The sequence below is a fragment of the Oncorhynchus masou genome, chromosome 24 (assembly GCF_036934945.1).
Source record: "Oncorhynchus masou masou isolate Uvic2021 chromosome 24, UVic_Omas_1.1, whole genome shotgun sequence".
Classification (NCBI taxonomy): Eukaryota; Metazoa; Chordata; class Actinopteri; order Salmoniformes; family Salmonidae; genus Oncorhynchus; species Oncorhynchus masou.
The window spans coordinates 41380694-41408340 of record NC_088235.1 but is presented as its reverse complement, the minus strand read 5'-3'; the positions used below and the strand labels follow the sequence as shown (position 1 = coordinate 41408340).

Here is a 27647-nt window from a genome sequence, read left to right as displayed (position 1 = left end):
CTGGGACAATTGTGCGCTGCCCTATGGGACTCCCAATCACAAATGGATGTGATACAGCCTGGATTCAAACCAAGGACTGTAGTGATGCCTCTTGTACTGAGATGCAGTGCATTAGACCGCTGCGCCACTCGGGAGCCCCTAACTATTAGTTGCTAAAGGCAACTTGATACATAAATACACATCATTCATTCATTGAGTTTTGGTCCCCTTGGTCTGGTCAGTACCCTGCATTACTACTTTGAGAGAATGTGCTTTTCTGTTATCAGGTCCCATGAGACCATGTGTGTGTGTGTGGTCACATGCTACTTTGTGTATTGTGTGTTTGCGACTGGCCGCATGTGATCAGGAGGGAGAAGGAGGTGTTATACTGTACCGCTGGCCTCTTTCTTCACATCTCTATCGCTTTCTCACCTCTCTCTCTCTCTCTACTCTCTGTACTCTCGCTCTCAATTCAATTGAAAGGAGCTTTATTGGCATGTGAAACATTGTTTGCATTGCCAAAGCAAGCAAAAATAAACAATAGCCACAAATCAGAAGAAACAAAAAATCAACAAACAATAAAACAGGAACAGTAAACATTCATGAAGGTTTGAAATGGATAAAGACATTTCAGATAGTGTTTTAACAAGGTGCAGATAGTTGTAGTATGAATAGTAGGGGAAGATAAGTAAACAGATACATGATGTTTGTTGTGTTTACAATGTTTGTGCTCCACTGGTTGCCCTATTTTGTTTCTGTCCCTCTCTGGTTGTCCTCTTGCTTTCCTTCATTCTTTCTCTACAGTATCTCTTTCACTTTAAAGAAAGGATAGAAGGAGTAATGTGCTACCAGACTCACTACTATTTCACTGACTGACTACTGCCTCCCCCTTCTGGCCAAACTGAGAACAGCAAAACTAGAGGCCAGAATAGAGAGAGAGCTTTTCAACTGATGTCTAGCATCATATGTGATTGTGTTTCTATGTGACTAGTTCAGTGTTTTCAGTATGTGACTTGTTCAATGCTCATTGAGACAATGATAATCCATACTATACTAATAAATGCATCTTTCTTTCCCTCCGCAGGTGGATAATGCTAAGATCCTCCACTATGTGGGGGCAGGGGTAGCGTTCCCCACCAGTATGCTGTTTGTGTGTCTGCAGTCGGCTCTAACCTACAGGCTGGCCAAGACTCAGGGAGAATACAGCCTGGCTCACCTACGACTGGGCATGACACTACTGGCCTTCATCACGTTGGTGCTTAATATCCTGCAGAATATATTGAACCGTACTCAATAAGATCTGTGTTATCTTCACAACCAAGGCCCTGCATAGACTAGCATCCTATCCAGGGAAACAGAAACAGGAGATAGACTCCCACTCTTATGAGCCGCTCTGGCTCGCACAAGCAAAGGCTACTACAGATGTAGGATCTTAATTTGATCGCCCTGTTGCAGGAGACCTTTCCTGCAATGCAGAACATGTGTATTTGAGGCTTAAAATTATTCTGAAGTTTGTCATTTCCACTTGATTCAGACTGAATTTTCACTTATGAAAAATGTATCAACCCCTACAAAAATGTCCATTAATTATATAATAATTCACATTTCCTGTTGCAACTGGCTCAAATTAAGGTCCTACATCTGTACCTATCTTTACAATCAGAGAGGAGAGAGGGAGGCGTAAGGGAAGATGGAGAAAGAGAGGTGTTGTTGAAATCGAGGTGGAATGGGGGAGAGAAGGGAAGGAATGGAGGGATGGAGAGCAGGGAAATGGGGAGAATATCTCCAGTAGTGCATAGGGGCTAGAGGTTGATTTGGGACATGGTCATCCTCTTCTCATGGCAGTCAGTCTGTTAGTTGGTCAGTCTGTAGTTGTGCTCCTTGACCTTCCTGCCTCTAGGTGGCGTGTTCTTTGTCCAGGAGAGCTTCGTCCTGCAGCACGCGTCGGCCATCTTTGAGTGGGTGTTCTGCGTCACCATCATGCTCTTCTACGGAACCTTTGCCTTCGAGTTCGCCGGTGTCACAGGAGATACTGTGATGGTGCTCGCCAGAGGGGGAGCCCTGGGGCCGAATGGGAGAGATCACAAAGTAGAGTCCCTAGGAGGTCCCATTCCGCACCCCCCTGAGAGCATGTCAATGCTGTAGTCCCTGGGAGAGAGGCCAAAAAGCTGGCCTGTGCCATTATCAATCTGGGGTAGGTGGAGGGACTTCTGAGTATCCATCGCTAATACACCAAAACACCCCCATTCCAGGGTGTGAAGTGGACTATGCCAATGCCACATATAAGCTCAGCGTTGGTGGAATGGATTCTACCATTTCCACCAGGCCCGGCGGTGTGGACACCATGGGGGAGATGTGGGTTTGTACTGTTCCCACGTCCCCAGCCCTGTCCCAGCCTCCAAAGACCCTGCTTGTGTTTGCACATCACTAATGAACCATAATCTTATTTTCTTTCATCCCCTGTTTTCCGGCCAAAGAAGCCTCATCACTCATTACAGGAAGTGATCCTGGTGCCGCTGAGTCTCAGCCTGTTGCTATCTGATGACATCACTGTCATCTCGACGCAGATTAAGAGAGGAGGGCAGGCCACCAGATGGCTATATAGAGAAAGAAAGAAAGAAAGAGAGGGAGTGAGACGTCATAGGAGTGAGGCTGGGAGAAAAATAGAGGAACGCATTAGAGAAGAGAGAGCTGCGTGGGAGAGCTAGGCCTGTGCAATGTAGAGCATAATCCAATAAACAAAAGCACTTGAATTGGCCAAATACACAATTATTTTCAGAGGCTGTTAGCGAGCAGACATTGATGTTTCCCTCAGTGCTAGAGTCCAAACGAGACAATGAACCTGCTGCCATCATTCGTCTTTTAAAACAACAATACCATGAGAGCCGGGCCTCATCGCACAGCTCCCAATACGCCACATGGAATATTTAGAATATTTCAAATGGTTAAAATGACACCCTTCACATGTAACGAAAGACTGAGGACTCACTACCATGAATGTGTTGATGACATGGATGCTTCACTGATGAACAGTATACTGGTCAATGAACCATGGTTTTAACCGGGGAATATCTGGATACCAGAGCTACCTTATTTTTCTACTGATGCTACATAAACGTTGTGCCTTATAAAGCTGTACATTGGAATGCAGACTTTTTCAGACTGTAAAAATATATTTTTTTCCTTATGATTATTCGAGACACTTGAGTATATGAAAAGCCAAACATCCAATAGTATTTTATACATAATATCCCAAACACTTTTATTCTCTACATGTTGACTGTACGGTTCACCCAAAAGGTATATATGTTGGGAGGGGAGAAGAGGACTGGAAGAACCCAACTGTAAACCAGCTAATACCAGCCAGAGCTAAGATAAATCCCAGGAATCAGAAAAGTTTCAGAGTCTGAAAAACAGGTCCAGAATCAAGAATCTATTTATAATCACAGAAACAACTTCTCTGCTCCCGATTCCACTACTTTTCTTTTTGTCAGGCTGGGGTTCTATCGGTTTCGGTTTCAGACGACGACAGTTTTTGTTTTGCAGACGACAATGTCGTGTTGAATGCTGAGACATAACCCGGGTAGCGTACGGTTATCTTCTTGGTTTTTTGCCCCCTGTCCCTTTAGCCCATCATGGCATAGTGGCCTAAAGGGAACAGGATGGAACTGCTGCTTGCTGCTGGCCTTCTTCCAAAGAATGTAAACATAAACCATCCGTATCCATTCTCCTGACTAACTGCACTGAGTCAAACCATCCACCTGCCTTTCAGATCTGTGCTAAGAGATCTTAAAATGCAATTATACGTCTCCACTGTTTCAATGCTGCCTTATTAGCTTCAGTGTCTGTGGATTGCAGAAAGACATGTAGAGCATATAGTTCCATTCACAAGTGTTTCACATTCACCTCAGTCATCACAACGGCTTGAAAGTGAATCTGAGCAAATTGGACTGAATGGAGTCACTGACCAATGAAGTTCATCTAATAGAAACCCAGTAGTAGACAATGATGTTTGTAGAGGGGAAAAGTGGTCCATTAGCCCCTCCTAGTGGAGACACAGACTACTGCACAGAGCTCTATGCCGTTCTATAGACCCCTTTCTGTGTTTGCAAACATTACCTCACGAAGGAGATGCACACAAGTTGGTGGCAGAACACAGGGGAGTTCTTATAGAACGCCAGCAAAAAAAACTCTATTGACATGTTGCTTTTGAGTGCATTTCACACTACCTTTGGATTATAATTGGATTTAAGTCTTGTATGAATGTCCTGCTCAATATAATGCTTGTGTCATTATCGCAAATCAACTGGATTATACATAAAAAAAACACTTCAGCTTCAACCAGTAAAATGGCTCTTTGGCTTGCTTTTGCTCCCGCCTATGTCAATGAGCGTTAGCATTCTAGCTAACAACTTCTGCATCCAAAATAGTTATTTTGCGATGATCACAACCAAATATAATCTTAGCGACTGTTCAAGCTAGAATCAAAACATAATTGTAAGCATATCTGAAACCCAAAAAGTAATTTTGTTTTGAAGTAATAACTTACATCTATGCTGAATTGCTGTCAACTACGAAACATCAAATGTTTCCCGTTGCATTCCTTAATGAATATGACCCTTGTCAATGTTCTCTCTTATTGACTGATCTACCTTCAAACATTTACCTCTCAGGAATCTGTTGCATCACCAGCTGTCCACAATCAGTGATTTAACGAAACCTTTGTCTTTTCTTCACTTTTTAAAATAAATTGTGTTTATGTTGGGATATTTTTATATATTCAATTGTGTTTTAGAACTTGTTTTGACCATTGGGTTGATTTTACATTTCAATGTTAAAGTGCCATTTGCTCTGTCCATATTTGACCTGATTGGTCACTTGCCATGGTTCCATTGGTTCTATGCAGAACCATATCTTTACATATGCTTTTTCCTAGGTCAACATTATACCATATAAATAGTTGCAGTATTGTAAGTGCTTCATCCAGACATTATCGATACAGTTTGGTTACCTTTATTTGTACACACACACACGCACACAGAGTGGAGAACATTCCTCTATCTAGCTGTTGTCCTCATTTGTATTTAATTGTGGTCTTACCTACAGACATAAGTAAATGAGTGCCATACTCTACTGAAATGCAAAAAGATGACCTGTAAATGCCTTTATTTTGATGAAACCAAAGAAAGATATGTTTTAAGGTGAAAAGTGTTTGTCATAATGAGAGAAGGAAGATTGTTTGTATATTTGCCTTAAATTGTTCTACAATAAATCTGTAAAAGTGTTCTTGTCCCCCCCCCAACTCTTACAAATGTCCTTGGGGATCAATGTTCAACATGAATATATTCACTTTAATAGCGATACTGTACATATACACTTTGCATGCCAAGTTCCTGAGGACTGTGGATATGATAAAACCAAAACACCATGCATAACAACCCAAACAAATGCTTTATACACATTTCTATGTTTGGGGGGAGAAAGAACAGCATACAGTATCTACTAGTTACAGAGGGTAGAACAGCATTCCACCAATTAGGTGCATTTTGAGTAGTGAAATTTGGTGAGTAAACATTATTCCATGAAGAGCACTTGTTCAACTTAACAAAACATGTTTTACCATATCAAGAGGTTAAATAAAAAATATACTATAGTAGGTGCCAATCAAGTGCCAAATAAAGTAACAGGGTTGTTGATTTAATCTTAAATCAGCCATAAATCCCATTGTGACATGGGGAATGGAAGCTTGTTGTGTGCAACAGGGAGGGGCAATTAAATGCAAGCTTCACAAAAAAATGTAAATTGTGATCAAATGTCTTGCCTGTCTAGCTATGCTATGGGTAGGGTAACATGGTTGATGTGTTATGCTCAGTTTTCCACCACAAAACACTAGAACATGGCCAAAAAGAGTAGAACTAGCTCACCTGCTTTTACACTATGACTATTATATTCAATGTTTCTTTTGAAATAATTATTGAAAAAGGAATAGTTTCACCATATTAAAACGAGAGTTCAGTTCACCTAACAACTGCTTTTTTTTGTTACCCTAAAACGAATCACTATTCACATAAAATAATAATAATAATCTTCATAAAACAATTTGTCATAGCAACCAAATAACTAGGTGAAAACCCTTTCACCAATTATGGGTAAGACTTGGAGATGGTCAAATCTTCCTCATAGAGGACTCACAGAGTAATATGTCACAATGCTGCATTTTGGCACTTTATCAAGTTTTTATCCATATAAAAAAATAGGATGTATTGATTTTTCCATGTGGTATATATAACAGGCTTTTAAAATGATATATTTGTGTACAATTCCTACTTAAACGCAAAAGGACTCATTTTGTGGAATTATCCAGCTAATATGTACAGAGGGTAGAACAGCATAAAGTATCTACTAGGTACAGAGGGTAGAACAGCATAAAGTGTCTACTAGGTACAGAGGGTAGAACAGCATAAAGTATCTACTAGGTACAGAGGGTAGAACAGCATAAAGTATCTACTAGGTACAGAGGGTGGGGGAACAAACTTCCTTAGGACAACAAGGTTTGGGACACAGTTAGGAAGAGAGAATACCTAAATCAGTACCGTGTTTGCTGAACACATCACAAGGCTAAAGCCCTGGGTCATCATGATCAATGACTCAGCAGGTGAAGAGAAACAAGGGCAGAAACACCCACACACTGTTACTGGAACCCCTAAAGTGTTTCATTTAATTCATGTTTCTAAAAATGAAACACCTCAGGGTGGTTTCTATCTATTTGGAGGTATTTCTCAGGTTCTTTAATTATTGTTTGACAAAACCAGCATCCTGAAACTATTTGGAAGACTTTGTTTTATACACTATTCCCCTAATATGTCCTTAAATAAAATACAGGGCCCAGCAACTCAGAGTAAAACATATCATGTAAACAGACAAGAGTCTATGCAAAATATGTTTATAATGAGAGAGAGAGAGACAGAGACAGACAAACAGCTTATCACTGATTTCAAATAGGTGAATGTCCCAGAGATGGTTTGAAAGAATTGGGAAAATGGATGAAAGAAAAAATACACTAGTGGTTTGAAACTCTGAGGAAAGAGGTACATTCTGACATCAGTTTAAAATACTTCTGTCATGTTTGTCTGGCAAGCTCAACGTTATTATTCTCAGAGAGCATCATCTCAGGCATGTAAAATTGTACAAATGTAGAAACATTGGTCCACAAAATAATATGCCTACTGTTGGCAACATGCAGTTTGGCAATCTATGCATAATCTATTCATAGACAAATAATCACAACAATTAACTCACAATCAAGTCAAAAAACGAAATACATCAATCGGCCATCAGAGTTGAGATGAGAACAGTTAATTCATTCAAGGCCGCTGATATTGTTTCCAGTGAGATAGATCCCAGCAGCAGCAGCTTTACAGATGAAGATACAAATAGCATAATCAAACAGGACTGAGCAGGGGTTAATAGATGCATCATAAAGCATTATAAGGCCTTATAAACAGTTATAAAGCATTATAAGGCCTTATAAACAGTTATAAAGCATCATTATGATGCCTTATAAATGGTTATGAAGCCTTATTTTGCAAGTCTATTTCCACTGGCACATCTGGTCAACTGTAACACACTGGTAAGAGGTACAGTATACGTCCCGGCACATCCCCGGTATAAGAAACCAGTGTCATCTGACTATACACCTGTCATTGTTGCTGCTGTTGTGTCGTTGTAGTAGTAGTAATGCACTGTAAACAATAAAATAAAAATCTTGCAGCATCGATGACAATTATAAAATTAAGACTTTCATGTGGATTTGATCTTTACAGAGCTACTTATAATATAATTCAGTTTGATACAGTGCAAAGAAAATAGTTGTAACCGCGACCAAAACCCAAGTTAGAGGGTGATCTCCCTCCTAACATTAGATGGGATTGAAAGACCCTACTGATAAAAGATAAATATACTTTGGTTGATTGAACCTGCAGATACATATTCCCCTTAGATTATGGATGAATACAGGATTTATAGCACCATCTTGAAGTGATATGGACAGAGTGGAGGGGATGTGTTGCTATACAGTATATTCACAGTTTAGATTTTTTTGTTTCAATATTTAACTTTATTGATTATTATATGGTTGGTTTTGTTTGAGAGAGAAGAGAGAGAGAGAAGAGAGATGACAAGAAGAATAAACAAACATCCCACTCTATGGGCTGCAACAACATTAATGATTGATCAGCACAAGTCCAAACCTTACCTTTTACCCTAATCATAACTCCAAGCCATAAAACGTAAAGGGATACTTCGGGATTTTGGCAATGAGCACATCCATCTACTTCCGCAGAGTCAGATGAACTTTGTTATGCTAGCAGATCCCCATAGACCTCCAGTCATTGCACTAACACTAGTTAGCATTCGCTTGCGAAACTACCTCTAACTTCCTTCATACTGGACACAGTTATGTAAAAATGGTAGAGATAGTTTCGTGAGGGAATGCTAACTAGCGTTAGTGCAATGACTGAAAGTCTATGGGGATCTGATAGCATAATCAAGTTCATCTGACTCTGCGGAAGTAGATAAAGGGCCTCGTTGCCAAAATCCCGAAGTATCCCTTTAACCTCAACACTAGCCAATGAAAAATCAGAACCATTTGTGGTTGTAGCCTGTAGATGGGGCCTGTTTTCGATCTCCACATCAGCTCGTTATATATTTGACCACCCAGGAGGGGATGTTTAGTAGGTGAGCTCTTTAGGGACTTCCCAGGTGAATTCACTCCGGCCAAAGTGGCCATAGCACGCTGTGTTCTGGTAGATTGGCCTCTTCAGGTTCAGTTCCCTGTGGAGCGAGCGATAAAACACACATCAGAGGTGGGAAAGACACACCTGTAATGGAATTTGATACACAAATGTACACTACCACTGCTTGTGTAAGGTAAATGTCCACACAAATCTCTCAATGACATGATAAGCATGACTTACAACTTTGCAGCTCTCGAGATGGGTTCTTTAATTGAGCGAATAATATGGACAAAAATGTACCTTAAGACTGATATAGACCTCTATGGTTAATTTATTGTTGTGTGAGATTATCTATGTATTACAAACAACAGTTTTCCTTTGATGACGACAAGATGGTGGGACTTTAGAGGTGAGGTGTTTACCTGACGATGACACCTGGTCGTAGGTCAAAGTTCTTGTTGACGATATGTAGCAGCTCTCTCTCAGACTTCTGTGACGAGCCGTAGGTGAACACGGAGATGGACAGAGGGTGGGCCACTCCGATGGCGTAGGATACCTACAGTCACACAGACATAATGCCCTCAATGCTAATGTCAACATTTTGAGAAACCACTGATAAAACCTACAGTGGTAGTGACAATATAAAGTCAAAAGTCATTAGCTGATGTCAGCTCTGTCAGGAGAACTGATGTATTTGGTTGCTATTTTATTGTGGAGTAGAACTACGACAACCAGGAGAACCATGATAAGACCTCACCTGAACCAGCTCTGTCAGGAGAACTGATGTATTTGGTTGCTATTTTATTGTGGAGTAGAACTACGACAACCAGGAGAACCATGATAAGACCTCACCTGAACCAGCACCCTCCTGCACAGTTTGGCCGTGACCAGGGACTTGGCCACCCAGCGGGCAGCATAGGCAGCCGAGCGGTCCACCTTGGAGAAGTCTTTACCAGAGAAAGCTCCACCACCGTGGGCCCCCCAGCCTCCGTACGTATCAACGATGATCTTCCTACCCGTTACTCCAGCATCACCCTGGCAGAGGAAGAAGATAGCAGGAGTTGATATTGTGTTTGTTTTGAGGTTTGATCTTGCATTATATCCTTTGGTCTTTAAAGAATGAGCTGTGTGTTTGTGTGTGTGTGTGTAGGGGAGGTGAGTGAACTTGTGTCTATTTACATGCGTGATTGCACCCATTTAGGCCATGACATTCACCTGGGGTCCTCCGATGACGAAGCGTCCACTGGGCTGCAGATGGTAGATGGTCTTATCATCCAGATACTTAGCTGGAACCACTGCCTTGATCACCTGATAGGAGGGAATAATATAGTACATTTTTATGAAGCCTTTCAAAACGCATCAAAGTGCTTTACATTGCATCCACCACCAGAGCCACACATGCAGATACTTTGGCCAAGTTTAGAAAAAATACTTGAATTGGAATTTCAGTAAACTTCCTAGCCATATCATCCAGCATGCACAGGGCTGGCCCTGAACATTCTGCCGCCCTAGGCGAGACAAGAACCTTCTGCCGACCTCCAGACCCCCGCTAGACTATGTACAGCAGGGGTTGGCAATAGGTTTGGGCCAATTTTTTTCTCAGCTAAAAGTTGGAGGAACATGTTAACAGCCCAATTCATAGTCCTACACTACAAATTAAACAACAATTAGGCTATATAATTAGTTCAATGTCATTACAAAGATAAAATCACCAATGTCTATTACATTTGTTTTATATATTTCTGTGTGTGTTGATTGGGGAAAAACATCTTGCAATCAAAATAAAATGTTGGGCTGAAAAAGTCTCAAAAGAAAGGAGGATAATGAAAATAGAAGTTTCAGGTAAGAATGGAGAGAGAAATAGGCATTCTCACCATATTTCTCTAATGTCAAACCAGATTGTCTTGTATGCAATGCTGTTTGCAAATATTTGAATCTTTCAAAAGTTACCTTTCCACCCAGACAGACGCTCTAACGCAGAAAAATGTAAGGTTCAACTTAGCCTCTACTCCTCCATTGCGGCAGGTAGGTAGCTAGTGGCAGGTAGCCTAGTGGTTAGTGTTGGACTAGTAACCAAAAGGTTGCAAGATTGAATCCCTGAGCTGACAAGGTAAAAATCTGTCATTCTACCCCTGAACAAGGCAGTTAACCTACTGTTCCTAGATTGTCATTGAAAATAAGAATTTGTTCTTTAACTGACTAGTTAAATAAAGGTAAAAAAACTAAATAACCAAAAAACAGAAGTGCTTCCCTAAAAGCTCCCTGGGTTTAAACAGACATATTCTCTTTTCAGAGAGTGAAAAGCTCAATAGGGACAGAAGAGCAAAGTCAATTTGTTTGTCTCCTTGAATACTATAGGCTGCAGCTCGACTTCAGAATGTCACAGAAAGGAATCAATATATCCCCATATGCATTGGAGTCACGACTTTTTGGCCATTTTAAAGCTTGTTTCTACCATGAGGAATCATGGAGTTCATTGTTATCGAATGCTTTATATAATCTGGATTCTTCTTATGTATTTATACCTGCGGTACCAGTAGGTATACCCTCACTCAATTTGAGCCCTAACACCCAAACACACCAAGCCCTTACCAGACATGGAGGTATTTTAGGAGTGCATGTGACAGTATTGGAAGATTTGGCTATACCGACTTCTATGGAAAGCATAATTGTGTTTGTCAAACAGGTAAGCCTACCACGTTTTTGAATAGGACGGAGATAGGCTCCAATTCTATATGTAATTCTATAATTAGGCCCATAAAAATAGTTGGTGCGTGCGTGCACAAATAGGAAGTCCATTACCGGGCAGAAAGGAATTTGACTTCAACCGCTGCATCAGAGAGTTACAATGTTGCAATCAAACATAGTTTCTGACTAATAATATGACACCTATTATCCCACATTGTAGGACCCCACAATTGTTACAATAAAAATAACACTTTTATTTAACATATTTAACCTATCATTTAATATTCCTGTAGAACTGTAAAAAGAGTGAGATCATTTGAGCTTTGGAAACAAGTGCTTTCATAAATGCATGGTGGGCCTCGTTTCGCTGGAGCAGTGCAAAACAAGCTTTCTGTCAATGACCCGGCCTTAACGAATTGTGTTTAAGATACCCAGCATTTCCACAAACTTCAGAAAGTTCCCATTATTTGGCTCATTCAGCCTGTCAGTGGTCCCACCAAGCGCAATGTTCTGGGTGGCCATTACACGTATCAGGGCTATGAATCTCTGCAGCACCTGCTGACAGTGGAGAGTCTCTCCGTCAACAGCCCGTTGGGCATCGATAGTTTGCTTGGACACCAGCCTGTTCTCCAGCTCCTTCCACCTCTGGAAACTATCTAGGCGGTCATGCGACTTCTCCTGTGAGATGGAGAGGTGGCACAGATACTTCCAGTCCCTGGTTCCATTCCTGACCAGCGCAGATTTGCACTCATGTGAAAGAAGTTTGCAGCAAAAACAGAAGGCTTTATCGTTTTTCTTGGAATAAACAAGCCATGGTCTCTCCACTCTCCCCGTTTGCCATTCTCCTATTGTATTGGGCCACCAACAATCTCTTGGGAAATTCCCCTCCTTATTCTGATGTGGCCCAGCCCGCACTAACATATCCCGTAAAGATCCATTCATATATTTGGGCCCCTCACCGGGATCTTTTATGTTTTTTGTCTGGGAGTTGGATTTAGCAGCAGCAGCAACACCACTGTCATCAGGGACGAAGAGGTACTAATCTGAGTCCGGGTCCCAGATAGCAAAGTCTCTGCCCGCATTGTTTGGAGATGTGGCTAGGCCTGGTGCGACCACCTTTTCTTGTCTACCCAGAGAGCTGTCATCATCTGTGGAAGTGGATGGCTCAGACTCCTCTGGTTCGTCCTCTTGGCTGCTAGAACCAGTGAACGGGGGGCTCGTCCTTCTCTGCAAATGAACGGCCTGTCTTTGGCGGCTTATTGTTCTCCACACCGGCTGATGGACATTGCTGCATGCTGATCAATTTCAGCAGCAAATCTCTTTGGTTTAGAGATTGTGCCTATTTTCTTATCAGTTTTTTAAAATATATATTCACTTCCTGAAGGTTTTTGTCTCTTAGAAATGGTAGCAAATTTGGTTGCAAATCTCTATAGCTTACTTTAGCTGAAATGATTTCCACTAGTAGCTAGCTAACATTAACAGGCTAGGTTAGGCTACTGCCTTAAATCACCAATCATCTTCACACACAAACATAAAAAGCAATACAATAATTTAATTGGCAGATTATTTTTTATTAATGTTTCACAATTGGATAATCCCCTAAAAACACACACATATAACCATAGCTACCAAGGATAGGGGGAGTGAACTTCGGGAGAAGCGGGAATGGGGTGGGTGGCTATGAGATTCAGCAATGACTATGAGCTGGTGGCTGGGGTACCGGCAGCAGTGCAGTAGCCGATCAGGGGCGCCGGAAGGCGGTAGCCAATTTCCAAAATGCTGCCCCAAATTCAAGTGCCGCCATAGGCGACCGCCTAATCTTGCCTAATGGGAGGGCAGGCCCTGAGTACGTACCGTCTCCTTGAGCACCTTCTTCTGTTCCTCCAGGCCGATGAAGTCATCATGTTGAACAGAGATGACCACGGTGTGGACCCTTATAGGGATCACTGCCCCATTCTCCTGCTCATAGTGTACCGTCACCTGATGAAGAAGAGGAGATAGCGATGAGAGGGAGGGATGGAGGGGGGAGAAGAGGGGTGGAGATGAGATATGTTATCATATTTGTTCTGCTACATGTTTTTTATATTTTTTTATGGGGTAGATCAGCTTTAATATTGCAGAGAGATTGTAGCCTCCATCAATGCCATTGTCTGCATCTTTTCCAATATATACAGTATACATATACATACATATAAATACACATAGTGGGGCAAAAAAGTATTTAGTCAGCCACCAATTGTGCAAGTTCTCCCACTTAAAAAGATGAGAGAGGCTTGTAATTTTCATCATAGGTACACTTCAACTATGACAGACAAAATGAGAAAAAAAAACACATTGTATGATTTTTAATGAATTTATTTGCAACTTATGGTGGAAAATAAGTATTTGGTCAATAACAATACTTTGTTATATACCCTTTGTTGGCAATGACAGAGGTCAAACGTTTTCTGTAAGTCTTCACAAGGTTTTCACACACTGTTGCTGGTATTTTGGCCCATTCCTCCATGCAGATCTCCTTTAGAGCAGTGATGTTTTGGGGCTGTTGCTGGGCAACACAGACTTTCAACTCCCTCTAAAGATTTTCTATGGGGTTGAGATCTGGAGACTGGCTAGGCCACTCCGAGACCTTGAAATGCTTCTTACGAAGCCACTCCTTTGTTGCACGGGCGGGGTGTTTGGGATCATTGTCATGCTGAAAGACCCAGCCACGTTTCATCTTCAATGCCCTTGCTGATGGAAGGAGGTTTTCACTCAAAATCTCACGATACATGGTCCCATTCATTCTTTCCTTTACACGGATCAGTCGTCCAGGTCCCTTTGCAGAAAAACAGCCCCAAAGCATGATGTTTCCATGCTTCACAGTAGGCATGGTGTTCTTTGGATGTAACTCAGCATTCTTTGTCCTCCAAACACGACGAGTTGAGTTTTTACCAAAAAGTTATATTTTGGTTTCATCTGACCATATGACATTCTCCCAATCTTCTTCTGGATCATCCAAATGCTCTCTAGCAAACTTCAGAAGGGCCTGGTAATGTACTGGCTTAAGCAGGGGGACACGTCTGGCACTGCAGGATTTGAGTCCCTGGCGGCGTAGTGTGTTACTGATGGTAGGCTTTGTTACTTTGGTCCCAGCTCTCTGCAGGTCATTCACTAGGTCCCCCCGTGTGGTTCTGGGATTTTTGCTCACCGTTCTTGTGATCATTTTGACCCCACGGAGTGAGATCTTGCGTGGAGCCCCAGATCGAGGGAGATTATCAGTGGTCTTGTATGTCTTCCATTACCTAATAATTGGTCCCACAGTTGATTTCTTCAAACCAAGCTACTTACCTATTGCAGATTCAGTCGTCCCAGCCTGGTGTAGGTCTACAATTTTGTTTCTGGTGTCCTTTGACAGCTCTTTGGTCTTGGCCATAGTGGAGTTTGGAGTGTGACTGTTTGAGGTTGTGGACAGGTGTCTTTTATACTGATAACACGTTCACACAGGTGCCATTAATACAGGTAACGAGTGGAGGACAGAGGAGCCTCTTAAAGAAGAAGTTACAGTTTTGTGAGAGCCAGAAATCTTGCTTGTTTGTAGGTGACCAAATACTTATTTTCCACCATAATTTGCAAATAAATGTATTAAAAATCCTACATTGTGATTTTCTGGATTTTCTCTCTCATTTTGTCTGTCATAGTTGAAGTGTACCTATGATGAAAATTACAGGCCTCTCTCATATTTTTAAGAGGGAGAACTTGCACAATTGGTGTCTGACTAAATACTTTTTTGCCCCACTGTACATATACAGTACCAGTCAAAAATTTGGACACACCTACTCATTCCAGGGTTTCCTTCATTTTTTATATTTTCTACATTGTAGAAAAATATTGAAGACATCACAACTATGAAATAACACATATGGAATCATGTAGTAACCAACAAATTAAAATATATTTTATTTTTGAGATTCTTCAAAGTAGCAACCCTTTGCCTTGATGACAGCTTTGCATATGCTTGGCATTCTCTCAACCAGCTTCATGAGGTAGTCACCTGGCATGCATTTTAATTAACAGGTGTGCCTTGTTAAAAGTTCATTAGAGTTACCAGACTCAGAAATTGCAGCCCAAATAAATGCTTCACTGAGTTCAAGTAACAAACATCTCAACATCAACTGTTCAGAGGAGACTGCGTGAATCAGGCCTTCGTGATCGAATTGCTGCAGAGAAACCACTACTAAAGGACACCAACAAGAAGAAGATACTTGTTTGGGCCAAGAAACATGAGCAATGGACATTAGACCGGTGGAAATCCGTCCGGTGGAAATCTGTCCTTTGGTGTGATGAGTCCAAATTTGAGATTTTTGGTTCCAACCTATGTGTCTTTGTGAGATGCAGAGTAGGTGAACGGATGATCTCCGCATGCGCGGTGTGATGGTGTGGGGGTGGTGACACTATCTGTGATTTATTATTATTTATTTTTATTTCTACTTTGCACATTCTTCCACTGCAAATCTACCATTCCCGTGTTTTACTTGCTATATTGTATTTACTTTGCAACCATGGCCTTCTTTTGCCTTTACCTCCCTTATCTCACCTCATTTGCTCACATCGTATATAGACTTGTTTCTACTGTACTATTGACTGTATGTTTGTTTTACTCCATGTGTAACTCTGTGTTGTTGTATGTGTCAAACTGCTTTGCTTTATCTTGGCCAGGTCGTAATTGTAAATGAGAACTTGTTCTCAACTTGCCTACCTGGTTAAATAAAGGTGAAATAAAAAATAAATAAATAAAATGATTTAGAATTCAAGGCACACTTAGCCAGCATGGCGACCACAGCATTCTGCAGCGATACGCCATCCCATCTGGTTTGAGCTTAGTGGGACTATCAATTGTTTTTCAACAGGACAATGACCCAACACACTGCCAGGCAGTGTAAGTGCTATTTGACCAAGAAGGATAGTGATGGAGGGCTGCATCAGATGACCTGGCCTCCACAATCACCTGACCTCAATCCAATTGAGATGGTTTGGGATGAGTTACACCGAATGCCAGCATCCCCGAGTCGCCTATTTACTGTTGATGTTGAGACTGGTGTTATGCGGGTACTATTTAATGAAGCTGCCAGTTGAGGACTTGTGAGGCGTCTGTTTCTCAAACTAGACACTCTAATGTACAGTACTTGTCCTCTTGCTCAGTTGTGCAGAGGAGCCTCTTAAAGAAGACGTTACAGGTCTGTGAGAGCCAGAAATCTTGCTTGTTTGTAGGTGACCAAATACTTATTTTCCACCATAATTTGCAAATAAATTCATTAAAAATCCTACAATGTGATTTTCTGGATTTTTTTTCTCATTTTGTCTGTCATAGTTGAAGTGTACCTATAATGAAAATTACAGGGCTCTCTCATCTTTTTAATGGGAGAACTTGCACAATTGGTGGCTGACTAAATACTATTTTGCCCCACTGTATCTCTTAACACCATCCATATTAGATTTCTATTTGCCATATATTTTTCAGCTGTGCTGGACTGTTTCACAAAAGTTCTGAACTCTCATAGTTTCTACAGATTATATATTAAAGATACATTTTTGCGAAAAGTGTTCTAATATCATTGATCGATTGGCTATGACTTTTCAAAATACCCAGTAGTGCTATCTGCAGCGTTAGCTCCAGGTAAATGTTGCAATTCTTCAGCCATTCCTGGACATGTGACCAAACACAAGCTACATATGGACAGTACCAAAAAAAATATCTGATGCCTCTGTCTCTTCGCAGCAAAATCTGCAGAGCTGGGAAGGTTGTATCCCCCACATACAGTATATATCATTCTATTGGAACAATACATTTGTATTTTTGTATTTGTATAATAATAATAATAATTTACAAATTATACGTTTTTAACCCGGGATCGTTTTGCGTATCAGTTCATAAACCATGTGCCATGGAATCGGTACATCGAAAATCTCTTCCCAACACTTTTGCAATTTTCTTTAACCAATTTTGGTCTTGAATACAGGGCTGACAGACAAATTGCTTACTTTTACCCCCTTCCACTTGTCTCTTCCATTTTTGCAGTAATGCTGCAATTAGTTGATTCTAATTTTGGGTAGTGCAGACATTTCCATATATTTTTGTTAGCTGCATGTGTGACATAACTCTACCAGTCCTGTTTATGATATAATTTACAAAGATGATACGTTTTTTATTTAATTTATTTATTGAAATGTTTTTATTTTTTAAATCAATGAGTATATTTAATTTAACCACAATATTTGTTGTAATATTTGTTCTGTCTTTTCTGATGGATAAAACTCAAATTGCAACAAACTTTCTAAGGCTTGTTTTAAAAATAGAGATATTTTGGAGATTATTTCATTTTCAAATAACCAAATGTGAGAGGTTGTAATCTGAATAAAGGAAAGAAGTTCTTCAACAAGGGGCGAAAGTTTTTACTAATTTGCTAGAGAACCAGTTCGGATTTGTGTATAACTTTTGTATAACTGACGCATTTAATGAGAGGTCTAATGCTTTAATATTTACTTTTTGCCCTCCAAATTCATATTCATCATATAAATAGGCCCTTTTAAATTTTTGCTGGCCTTCCATTCCAAATCAAATTGAATATTTTTTGCTCATATAATAAAAAACAGGTTACTTGCTAGGTGTAGGCAAGACTATAGGCAAATAGGTAAACTGGGATATGACTAAAGATTTAATCATGGTGATTTTTCCACAATAGACAGACATTTTCCTTTCCATGGTAGCAAGATCTCATCTATTTTTGCAAACTTTCTATTAACATTTATTGGAGTGAGATCATTTATTTATTTCGGGATAAGTATACCGAGTATATCTACATCACCATCAGAACATTTTATTGGTAAACTACACAGTAATGTAAAAGTTATTTTTACATTATTTTTTTGTGATCCAACACGTAATCATAATTTGGTTGTAATCCAGAGAGGTTAAATAAGTATCTAGATTCTCTATGAGGCTGTGAAGGGATCCAAATTGTGGATTTAAAAGAAAACATGAATCATCAGCGTATCATGACACCTTTGTTTTTAAGCGCTGAATTTCTAACCCTTTGATATTATTGTTGGATCTGATTTTAACAGCTAACATTTCGAGGGCAATAATAAATAGCTATACCAATAGTGGACAACCTCGTTTTACTCCTCTGGACAGTTTAAAACTTTCTGAGAAGTAGCCATTATTTTGCTATTTTACACCTAGGGTTACTATATATAACTTTAACGCATTTTATAAGAGATTCTCCAAAATTGAAATATTCCAGGTATTGACATATTAACTCCAGTCGTACTTTATCAAATGCCTTTTTGAAGTCAGCTATGAATACCAGGCCTGGTTTCCCAGATTTTCCATAGTGTTCTATTGTTTCCAGTACTTGTCATATATTATCTCCAATGTATCGTCCATGTAAAAAACCTGTCTGATTAAGATGAATAATATCCGACAATACCTTTTTAATTCTATGCGCTATGCATTTTGCTAGAATTTTTGCATCACAGTGTAAGAAGCCTCCAATTTTTTTAATGGACTGGATCTTTATATATACACCACTTGGATCCTGTTTCAGTAATAATGAAATCAGACCTTCTTGTTGCGTGTCCGATAATCTACCGTTTATATAGGAGTGGTTAAAACATGCTAATGATGGTCCTCTTAGTATACAATGGGGCAAAAAAAGTATTTAGTCAGCCACCAATTGTACAAGTTCTCACATTTAAAAAGATGAGAGATGCCTGTAATTTTCATCATAGGTACACTTCAAATATGACAGAAAAATGAGAAAAAAAATCCAGAAAATCACATTGTGGGATTTTTTATTTATTTATTTGCAAATTATGGTGGAAAATAAGTATTTGGTCACCTACAAACAAGCAAGATTTCTGGCTCTCACAGACCTGTAACTTCTTCTTTAAGAGGCTCCTCTGTCCACCACTCGTTACCTGTATTAATGGCACCTGTTTGAACTTGTTATCAGTATAAAAGACACCTGTCCACAACCTCAAACAGTCACACTCCAAACTCCACTATGGCCAAGACCAAAGAGCTGTCAAAGGACACCAGAAACAAAATTGTAGACCTGCACCAGGCTGGGACGACTGAATCTGCAATAGGTAAGTAGCTTGGTTTGAAGAAATCAACTGTGGGAGCAATTATTAGGAAATTGAAGACATACAAGACCACTGATAATCTCCCTCGATCTGGGGCTCCACGCAAGATCTCACCCCGTGGGGTCAAAATGATCACAAGAATGGTGAGAAAAAATCCCAGAACCACACGGGGGGACCTAGTGAATGACCTGCAGAGAACTGGGACCAAAGTAACAAAGCCTACCATCAGTAACACACTACGCCGCCAGGGACTCAAATCCTGCAGTGCCAGACGTGTCCCCCTGCTTAAGCCAGTACATGTCCGGGCCCGCCTAAAGTTTGCTAGAGAGCATTTGGATGATCCAGAAGAAGATTGGGAGAATGTCATATGGTCAGAGGAAACCAAAATATAACTTTTTGGTAAAAACTCAACTCGTCGTGTTTGGAGGACAAAGAATGCTGAGTTGCATCCAAAGAACACCATACCTACTGTGAAGCATGGGGGTGGAAACATCATGCTTTGGGGCTGTTTTTCTGCAAAGGGACCAGGAGGACTGATCCGTGTTAAGGAAAGAATGAATGGGGCCATGTATCGTGAGATTTTGAGTGAAAACCTCCTTCCATCAGCAAGGGCATTGAAGATGAAACGTGGCTGGGTCTTTCAGCATGACAATGATCCCAAACACACCTCCCGGGCAACAAAGGAGTGGCTTCGTAAGAAGCATTTCAAGGTCCTGGAGTGGCCTAGCCAGTCTCCAGATCTCAACCCCATAGAAAATCTTTGGAGGGAGTTGAAAGTCCGTGTTGCCCAGCAACAGCCCCAAAACATCACTGCTCTAGAGGAGATCTGTATGGAGGAATGGGCCAAAATACCAGCAACAGTGTTTGAAAACCTTGTGAAGACTTACAGAAAACGTTTGACCTCTGTCATTGCCAGCAAATGGTATCTAACAAAGTATTGAGATAAACTTTTGTTCTTGACCAAATACTTATTTTCCACCATAAGTTGCAAATAAATTCATTAAAAATCCTACAATGTGATTTTCTGGATTTTTTTCTTCTCGTTTTGTCTGTCATAGTTGAAGTGTACCGAGATGATGAAAATGACAGGCCTCTCTCATCTTTTTAAGTGGGAGTACTTGCATAATTGGTGGCTGACTAAATACTTTTTTTGCCCCACTGTATAAAAAAAAGTTTGGTATACTTCCACTGGTGTGCCATCCAGCCCTGGAGTTTTCCCGGACTTAAAGGCTTTAAATGAATAAAGAAGTTCCTCCTCTGTAATTTGGCCTTCACATGAGTCTTTCTGTACAGATTTTCATTTTACATTATTAATAGGAAAACAATCCATACAATTAGCTTTGGTTAGTGGAAATGGGGGAGACTGAAACAAAAACATATTCTTAAAGTACTTTACTTCCTCTTTCAAAATATAGTTCAGTGAATCATGAGCGACTCCATCATTTGTAACAAGACATTTTTTGGTAGCATTTCTATGTTGAAGATTTAAAAATAATTTGGTGCATTTTTTCCCATATTCCATCCAGTTCGCTTTATTTTTATTACATATTACACTGGATCTTTCTTGAATAAGTTCCTCCATTTCTTTTTGTTTTTCCTCTAACTTATTCTGTGCCACTATGGGACAGTTTTGATTGCTATCTATCTGTACTGTTAGTCTTTCAATTTCTTTTGTTAATATGGACTCTTTTGACCTAAATTGCTTTTGTTTTATAGATGAGTACTGAATTTCATGACCTCTAAAGGCACATTTAAAAGAGTCCCATGCAATAAGGGGATCTGCTCTACATATGTTATATCAGAAAAGCCAGTTGTAAATGATTCTGTTCTAGTTAAAAACAAGTAGGCTTTGATTATATTTCCAATATCCTCGCCCACATGGTAATTCTGTAAGAGTAATTTATATGCCAATTATGTGATGGTCCAACCGCATTCTGTCCCCTATCAACACTTTTTAAACTTTTGGTGCCAGAGAGAATGACATAAGAAAGTAATCAAGACGACTAGCTTGATTAAGCCTCCGCCATGTACAGTGAGGGAAAAAAGTATTTGATCCCCTGCTGATTTTGTACGTTTGCCCACTGACAAATAAATTATCCATCTATAATTTTAATGGTAGGTTTATTTGAACAGTGAGAGACAGAATAACAACAAAAGAATCCAGAAAAGCGCATGTCAAAAATGTTAGAAATTGATTTGCATTTTAATGAGGGAAATAAGTATTTGACCCCTCTGCAAAAATGAGTTAATACTTGGTGGCAAAACCCTTGTCAGACGTTTCTTGTAGTTGGCCACCAGGTTTGCAAACATCTCAGGAGGGATTTTGTCCCACTACTCTTTGCAGATCTTCTCCAAGTCATTAAGGTTTTAAGGCTGACATTCGGCAACTTGAAACTTCAGCTCCCTCCACAGATTTTTTATGGGATTAAGGTCTGGGGACTGGCTAGGCCACGCCAGGACCTTAATGTGCTTCTTCTTGAGCCACTCCTTTGTTGCCTTGGCCGTGTGTTCTGGGTCATTGTCATGCTGGAATACCCATACATTACCCATTTTCAATGCCCTGGCTCAGGGAAGGAGGTTCTCACCCAAGATTTGACGGTACATGGCCAGGTCCATTATCCCATTGATGCTGTGAAGTTGTCCTGTCCCCTTAGCAGAAAAACGTAATGCATAATGTTTCCACCTCCATGTTTGACGGTGGGGATGGTGTTCTTGGGGTCATAGGCAGCATTCCTCCTCCTCCAAACACAGTGAGTTGAGTTGATGCCAAAGAGCTCCATTTTGGTCTCATCTAACCACAACACTTTCACCCAGTTGTCCTCTGAATCATTCAGATGTTCATTGACAAACTTCAGATGGGCATGTATATGTGCTTTCTTGAGCAGGGGGACCTTGCAGGCGCTGCAGGACTTCAGTCCTTCATGGCGTAATGTGTTACCAATCGTTTTCTCGGTTGGTCCCAGCTGCCTTGAGATCATTGACAAGATCCTCCCGTGTAGTTCTGGGCTGATTCCTTACCATTCTCATGATCATTGCAACTCCACAAGGTGAGATCTTGCATGGAGCCCCAGGCTGAGGGAGATTGACAGTTATTTTGTGTTTCTTCCATTTGCGAATAATCGCATCAACTGTTGTCACCTTCTCACCAAGCTGCTTGGCGATGGTCTTGTAGCCCATTCCAGCCTTGTGTAGGTCTACAATCTTGTCCCTGACATCCTTGGAGAGCTCTTTGGTCTTGGCCATGGTGGAGAGTTTGGAATCTGATTGATTGATTGCTTCGGTGGACAGGTTTCTTTTATACAGGAAACAAACTGAGATTAGGAGCACTCCCTTTAAGAGTGTGCTCCTAATCTCAGCTCGTTACCTGTATAAAAGACACCTGGGAGCCAGAAATCTTTCTGATTGAGAGGGGGTCAAATACTTATTTCCCTCATTAAAATGCAAATCAATTTATAACATTTTTGACATGCGTTTTTATGGATTCTTTTGTTGTTGTTCTGTCTCTCACTGTTCAAATAAACCTACCATTAAAATTATAGAATGATGATTTCTTTGTCACTGGGCAAATCAGCAGGGGATCAAATACTTTTTTCCCTCACTGTATATCTCACTAGGTCAGGGTATTTACAGTAAGCCTCCATATACCCACTAATTCCAATATATCCATGACATTCATGATTTCTTTAAGTGCCTGAGGGGGATAGTTTGCAGTGTGATTTCCTTTACGGTCCATAGAGGTATTTAAAACCATATTAAAATCTCCCACCATTATAATCTAGTCTAGTGTTGCTTGTAGGGTTGATAAATTATAAAATATATTTTAAAAGAAGCGTGGATCATCATTATTCGGACCGTATAGGTTAAAAAGCTATATCTGTTTATGGTCCAATAACATATTTAATATCATCCATCTACCTTGAGGATCTGTTTGGACAATTTGCACTGTTAATTAATATCATCACATGTTCTGCTACATGATTGTCTTTATTATGTTCAGCCCTGAAGCCAAGACACGTGCCTGTCAATGTTATCAGATATCAATAACATTTTCTGAGGGCCTTGGTTAACTAACTGAACTTCCCTTCATGTGAATGTCTGAACCCCCCCCCCCCTAATGCCTGAATATAATCCCTCTCACAAGATCCTATTTTGGGCCATTCCTTTTCCAGCCCCATTCAAAAATACCCCTAAATCTGAAGACCCTTCCCTCTTCACTTCCCGCTCATAACTCAGGAATTTGAGAATTTCTTGAGAATTACCCATAAGGTTACAGCTGCCTGAGGAAAGAATCCATTGGATTTTAGTCTGTTCCATTTCAGCTCCTTGCTCCTTCTCCCAACTTGGATGCTAGACGTGTAGTTTAGGGCAACCTCAGTGGAGCTTCCACCACATTACTGACACCTCTCCAATCCTTTTAGATCTGTGAACATTGAAGGGAGTAGGTGCTAGGAGAAGAGGTAGGAGCTAAGAGAAGGGTTTAGAAGTTGAAATGGAACCAGACAGTTTGCTATGATTGACAAGACCACAGCTGGTCTCCTTTGCTCCAAACGGCTCAGGGTTAGGGGTCAACTCATTCCCACTCATGGGTGAAAACAGACTAGTCACATAGTCTCATGGTAACACCTGAGTAAACTCTCAGTGGGGAGTCATGGTTTCAAGTGGGGACCACATGCTTCTCTCTCTCTCTCTCTCAATTATATTTCAATTCTCTCTCTGTCACGACTTCTGCCGAAGTCGTTGCCTCTCCTTGTTCGGGCGGTGCTCGGCGTTCGACGTCACCGGTCTTCTAGCCATCATTGATCCTTTTTTAATTTTCCATTGGTTTTGTCTTGTCTTCGCACACACCTGTTTTCAATCCCATTCATTTCCTGTTGTGTATATAACCCTCTGTTTCCCCTCATGTCTTTGTCAGAGATTGTTTTATTGTCAGTGTAGTGTGTTTGTTGTATAGGTGCGCGTCGGGTCCTTGTACCCATGTTTGTTTGTTATGTACTTTTAGTGTTATGGAGCATACTCTGTGGACTTTATTAAAATACTCAATTTTACACTCCATTTGACTCTCCTGCGCCTGACTTCCCTGTCACCTATTATACCTATGCATGACAGAATCTCTGACCATATATGAAGTCAGCAGGAGAGGACACTATGCCCATGGACCTGGAGGAACGCGTTCAAGAACAAGCGAGGGAGCTTGACGTTATCAGCTCCGTCATGGATCACATTGTCATGAAAATGGATCGCTGGGAGACACAGGGAGTTTCTCCAGCGCCACCACCACCACAACCGGAATCTCCCGTCAACGTTTTTTCCTCTCCGGAATCAAAGATCCATTTATCTCTACCTACGGGATACAACGGAGATACTGCCGGCTGCCAGGGTTTCCTCCTTAAACTGAACTTGTATCTAGCCACGGCCTCCCCAGTACCATCTGACCGTGAGAAGAGTTACGCCCTTGTCTCATGCCTCACCGGGAGAGCCCTGGAATGGGCCAGCACTGTGTGTAGTAGTGAGGATGCGGCGCTGGACCATTTTGAGGAGTTCACCCGCCACTTCCGGATAGTATTCGATCACCCACCTGAAGGCAAAGCAGCGGGTGAGCTTCTCTATCATCTGAGGCAGGAGACGAGGAGTGCACAGGATTTTGCTTTGGAGTTTAGGACCTTGGCTGCCGGCGCTGGATGGAGCGACAGGCCCCTGATCGACCATTACCGGTGTAGTCTACGCGAGGACGTCCGTCGGGAGCTGGCCTGTAGAGACACCACCCTCACCTTCGACCAGCTGGTGGACATGTCCATCAAGCTGGACAACATGCTGGCTACTCGTGGACGTCTAGATTGGGGTCTGGTTGTTCCATCCTCCCGCACCCTCTCTCCCGAACCTATGGAATTGTGAGGGATGGTGCGCAGGGAGACCGGAGGGGGTTCCCGCTCGAGCACCATTCAAGGTCGCAGAGAGCACACTGCTGGTCGGTGCCGGGTTGGTTCCTCTGGGAATAGAGGGCAGGCAGGGTATTCTGGCGTCACCCCAGGTGAGTAGGCACCATTCTCATCCAGAGCCCTCTGCTGCACTAATGTTTGTCTCTGTCTCTTTTCCTGATTTTTCACTGCATTCCCAGTATAAGGCGCTAGTAGATTCAGGTGCGGCTGGGAATTTCATTAATAAAAGTCTAGCTCATAGTTTAGGGATCCCTATTGTTCCTGTGGATATGCCTTTCCCTATTCATGCCTTAGATAGTCGACCATTAGGGTCAGGGTTTATCAGGGAGGTAACCGCACCTTTGTGTATGATAACGCGGGAGGGTCACAAGGAGAAGATTAGTCTTTTCCTTCTTGATTCTCCTGTGTATTCTGTGGTGCTAGGCCTACCCTGGTTAGTTTGTCATAACCCCACTGTTTCTTGGCCACAGAGGGCTCTCACGGGGTGGTCGCGAGAATGCTCAGGTAGGTGTTTAGGGGTTTCCGTTGGTGCTACTACGGTGGAAAGTCCAGACCAGGTCTCCACCGTGCGCATTCCCCCCGACTATGCCGATTTGGCTCTCGCCTTCTGTAAAAAGGCGACTCAATTACCACCCCATTGACGGGGGGATTGTGCGATAGATCTCCTGGTGGACGCTGCATATCCCAAGAGTCACGTGTATCCCCTGTCGCAAACGGAGACGGAGGCTATGGAGACATATGTCTCTGAATCCCTGCATCAGGGGTTCATTCAGCCATCCATTTCACCCGTCTCTTCGAGTTTCTTTTTTGTGAAAAAAAAGGATGGCGGTTTACGCCCGTGCGTTGATTATCGAGGTCTTAAGAAAATCACAGTGAAATATAGTTACCCGCTACCTCTGATCAATACGTTTATTGAGTTAATGCACGGGGCACGTTTTTTCACAAAATTGGATCTCAGGAGTGCGTACAATCTGGTGCGTATTAAGAAGGGTGATGAGTGGAAGACGGCATTTAGCACCACCTCAGGTCATTATGAGTACCTGGTCATGCCATATGGGTTGATGAATGCTCCATCAGTTTTCCAATCATTTGTAGATGAGATCTTCAGGGACCTGCATGGGTAGGGTGTAGTGGTGTATATCGATGATATTCTGATATACTCTGCTACAGGCCCCGAGCATGTGTCCCTGGTGCGCAGGGTGCTTGGTCGCCTGTTGGAGCATGATCTATATGTCAAGGCTGAGAAATGCTTGTTTTTCCAACAATCCATCTCCTTCCTAGGGCATCGGATTTCCACTTCAGGAGTGGAGATGGAGAGCGACCGCATTACAGCCGTGCGTAATTGGCCGACTCCAACCACGGTAAAGGAGTTGCAGCGTTTTTTGGGGTTTTCCAATTACTACCGGAGGTTTATCTGGGGTTTTGGTCAGGTGGTAGCTCCCATTACCTCACTGCTAAAGGGGGGCCCGGTGCGCTTGCAGTGGTCGGCTGAGGCGAACAGGGCTTTTGAGCACCTGAAGACTCTGTTTACCTCGGTGCCTGTGCTGGCTCATCCGGATCCCTCTTTGCCATTCATAGTGGAGGTGGACCCATCCGAAGCTGGGATAGGAGCAGTGCTCTCTCAGCGTTCGGGAACGCAACTGAAGCTTCGCCCCTGTGCTTTCTTTTCGAAGAAGCTCAGCCCGGCGGAGCGAAACTATGATGTGGGGAACCGAGAGCTGTTAGCTGTCGTAGAAGCTTTGAAGGTGTGGAGGCATTGGCTTGAGGGGGCTAAACACCCTTTTCTCATCTGGACTGACCACCGCAATCTGGAGTATATCTGGCAGGCGAAGAGATTGAATCCTCGCCAGGCAAGGTGGGCCATGTTTTTCACTCGTTTGTGTTTACTCTTACTTACAGACCAGGCTCCCAGAATGTTAAGGCAGACGCATTGTCTCGGCTGTATGACACAGAGGAGCGGTCCATGGATCCCACTCCCATACTCCCAGCTTCGTGTCTGGTGGCGCCTGTAGTGTGGGAGCTGGACGCAGACATTGAGCGGGCGTCACGTGCAGAGCCTTCTCCCCCTGAGTGTCCAGCTGGTCATCTGTACATTCCGTCTGCTGTCCGCGACCGATTGATATATTGGGCTCACACGTCACCCTCCTCTGGTCATCCTGGGATAGGTCGGACGATGTGCTGTCTT

At 41.8% G+C, this 27647-nt stretch overlaps 2 protein-coding genes and 1 long non-coding RNA gene across 6 annotated transcripts in view; 1 reads left to right on the top strand and 2 right to left on the bottom strand.

The window, feature by feature from the left end:
* The window catches only part of LOC135512191 (transmembrane protein 150A-like), an 89762-nt gene extending 84499 nt beyond the window's left edge, over positions 1-5263 (top strand). The window contains exons 7-8 of the mRNA XM_064933926.1: positions 1064-1241; positions 1880-5263. Of these exons, the coding sequence (XP_064789998.1) occupies positions 1064-1241; positions 1880-2124 (423 nt within the window). The 3' untranslated portion in view covers positions 2125-5263. The remainder of the gene's footprint in view (positions 1-1063; positions 1242-1879) is intronic.
* Positions 451-4626, bottom strand: LOC135512192 (uncharacterized). The gene is made up of 2 exons (XR_010451384.1): positions 4529-4626; positions 451-2576 (listed from the first exon to the last, which is right to left on the bottom strand). It is a non-coding gene; the product is annotated as an uncharacterized LOC135512192 (long non-coding RNA).
* Positions 5264-6906: 1643 nt separating the features above from the next.
* LOC135512190 (S-adenosylmethionine synthase-like) overlaps positions 6907-27647 on the bottom strand; it is a 32500-nt gene continuing 11759 nt past the window's right edge. The window contains exons 5-10 of one of the 4 annotated variants that reach the window (XR_010451383.1): positions 13257-13382; positions 9930-10022; positions 9567-9749; positions 9137-9270; positions 7504-8811; positions 6907-7473 (exon numbers count right to left, since the gene is read on the bottom strand). Coding sequence is in view for 3 of the 4 variants with exons in the window: in XM_064933922.1 (XP_064789994.1) it covers positions 8709-8811; positions 9137-9270; positions 9567-9749; positions 9930-10022; positions 13257-13382 (639 nt within the window). In the remaining variant the exon portion in view is untranslated. Of the gene's footprint in view, positions 8812-9132; positions 9271-9566; positions 9750-9929; positions 10023-13256; positions 13383-27647 lie in introns of those variants that run through there. The other 3 variants (XM_064933922.1, XM_064933924.1, XM_064933923.1) reach the window with 3 other exon arrangements.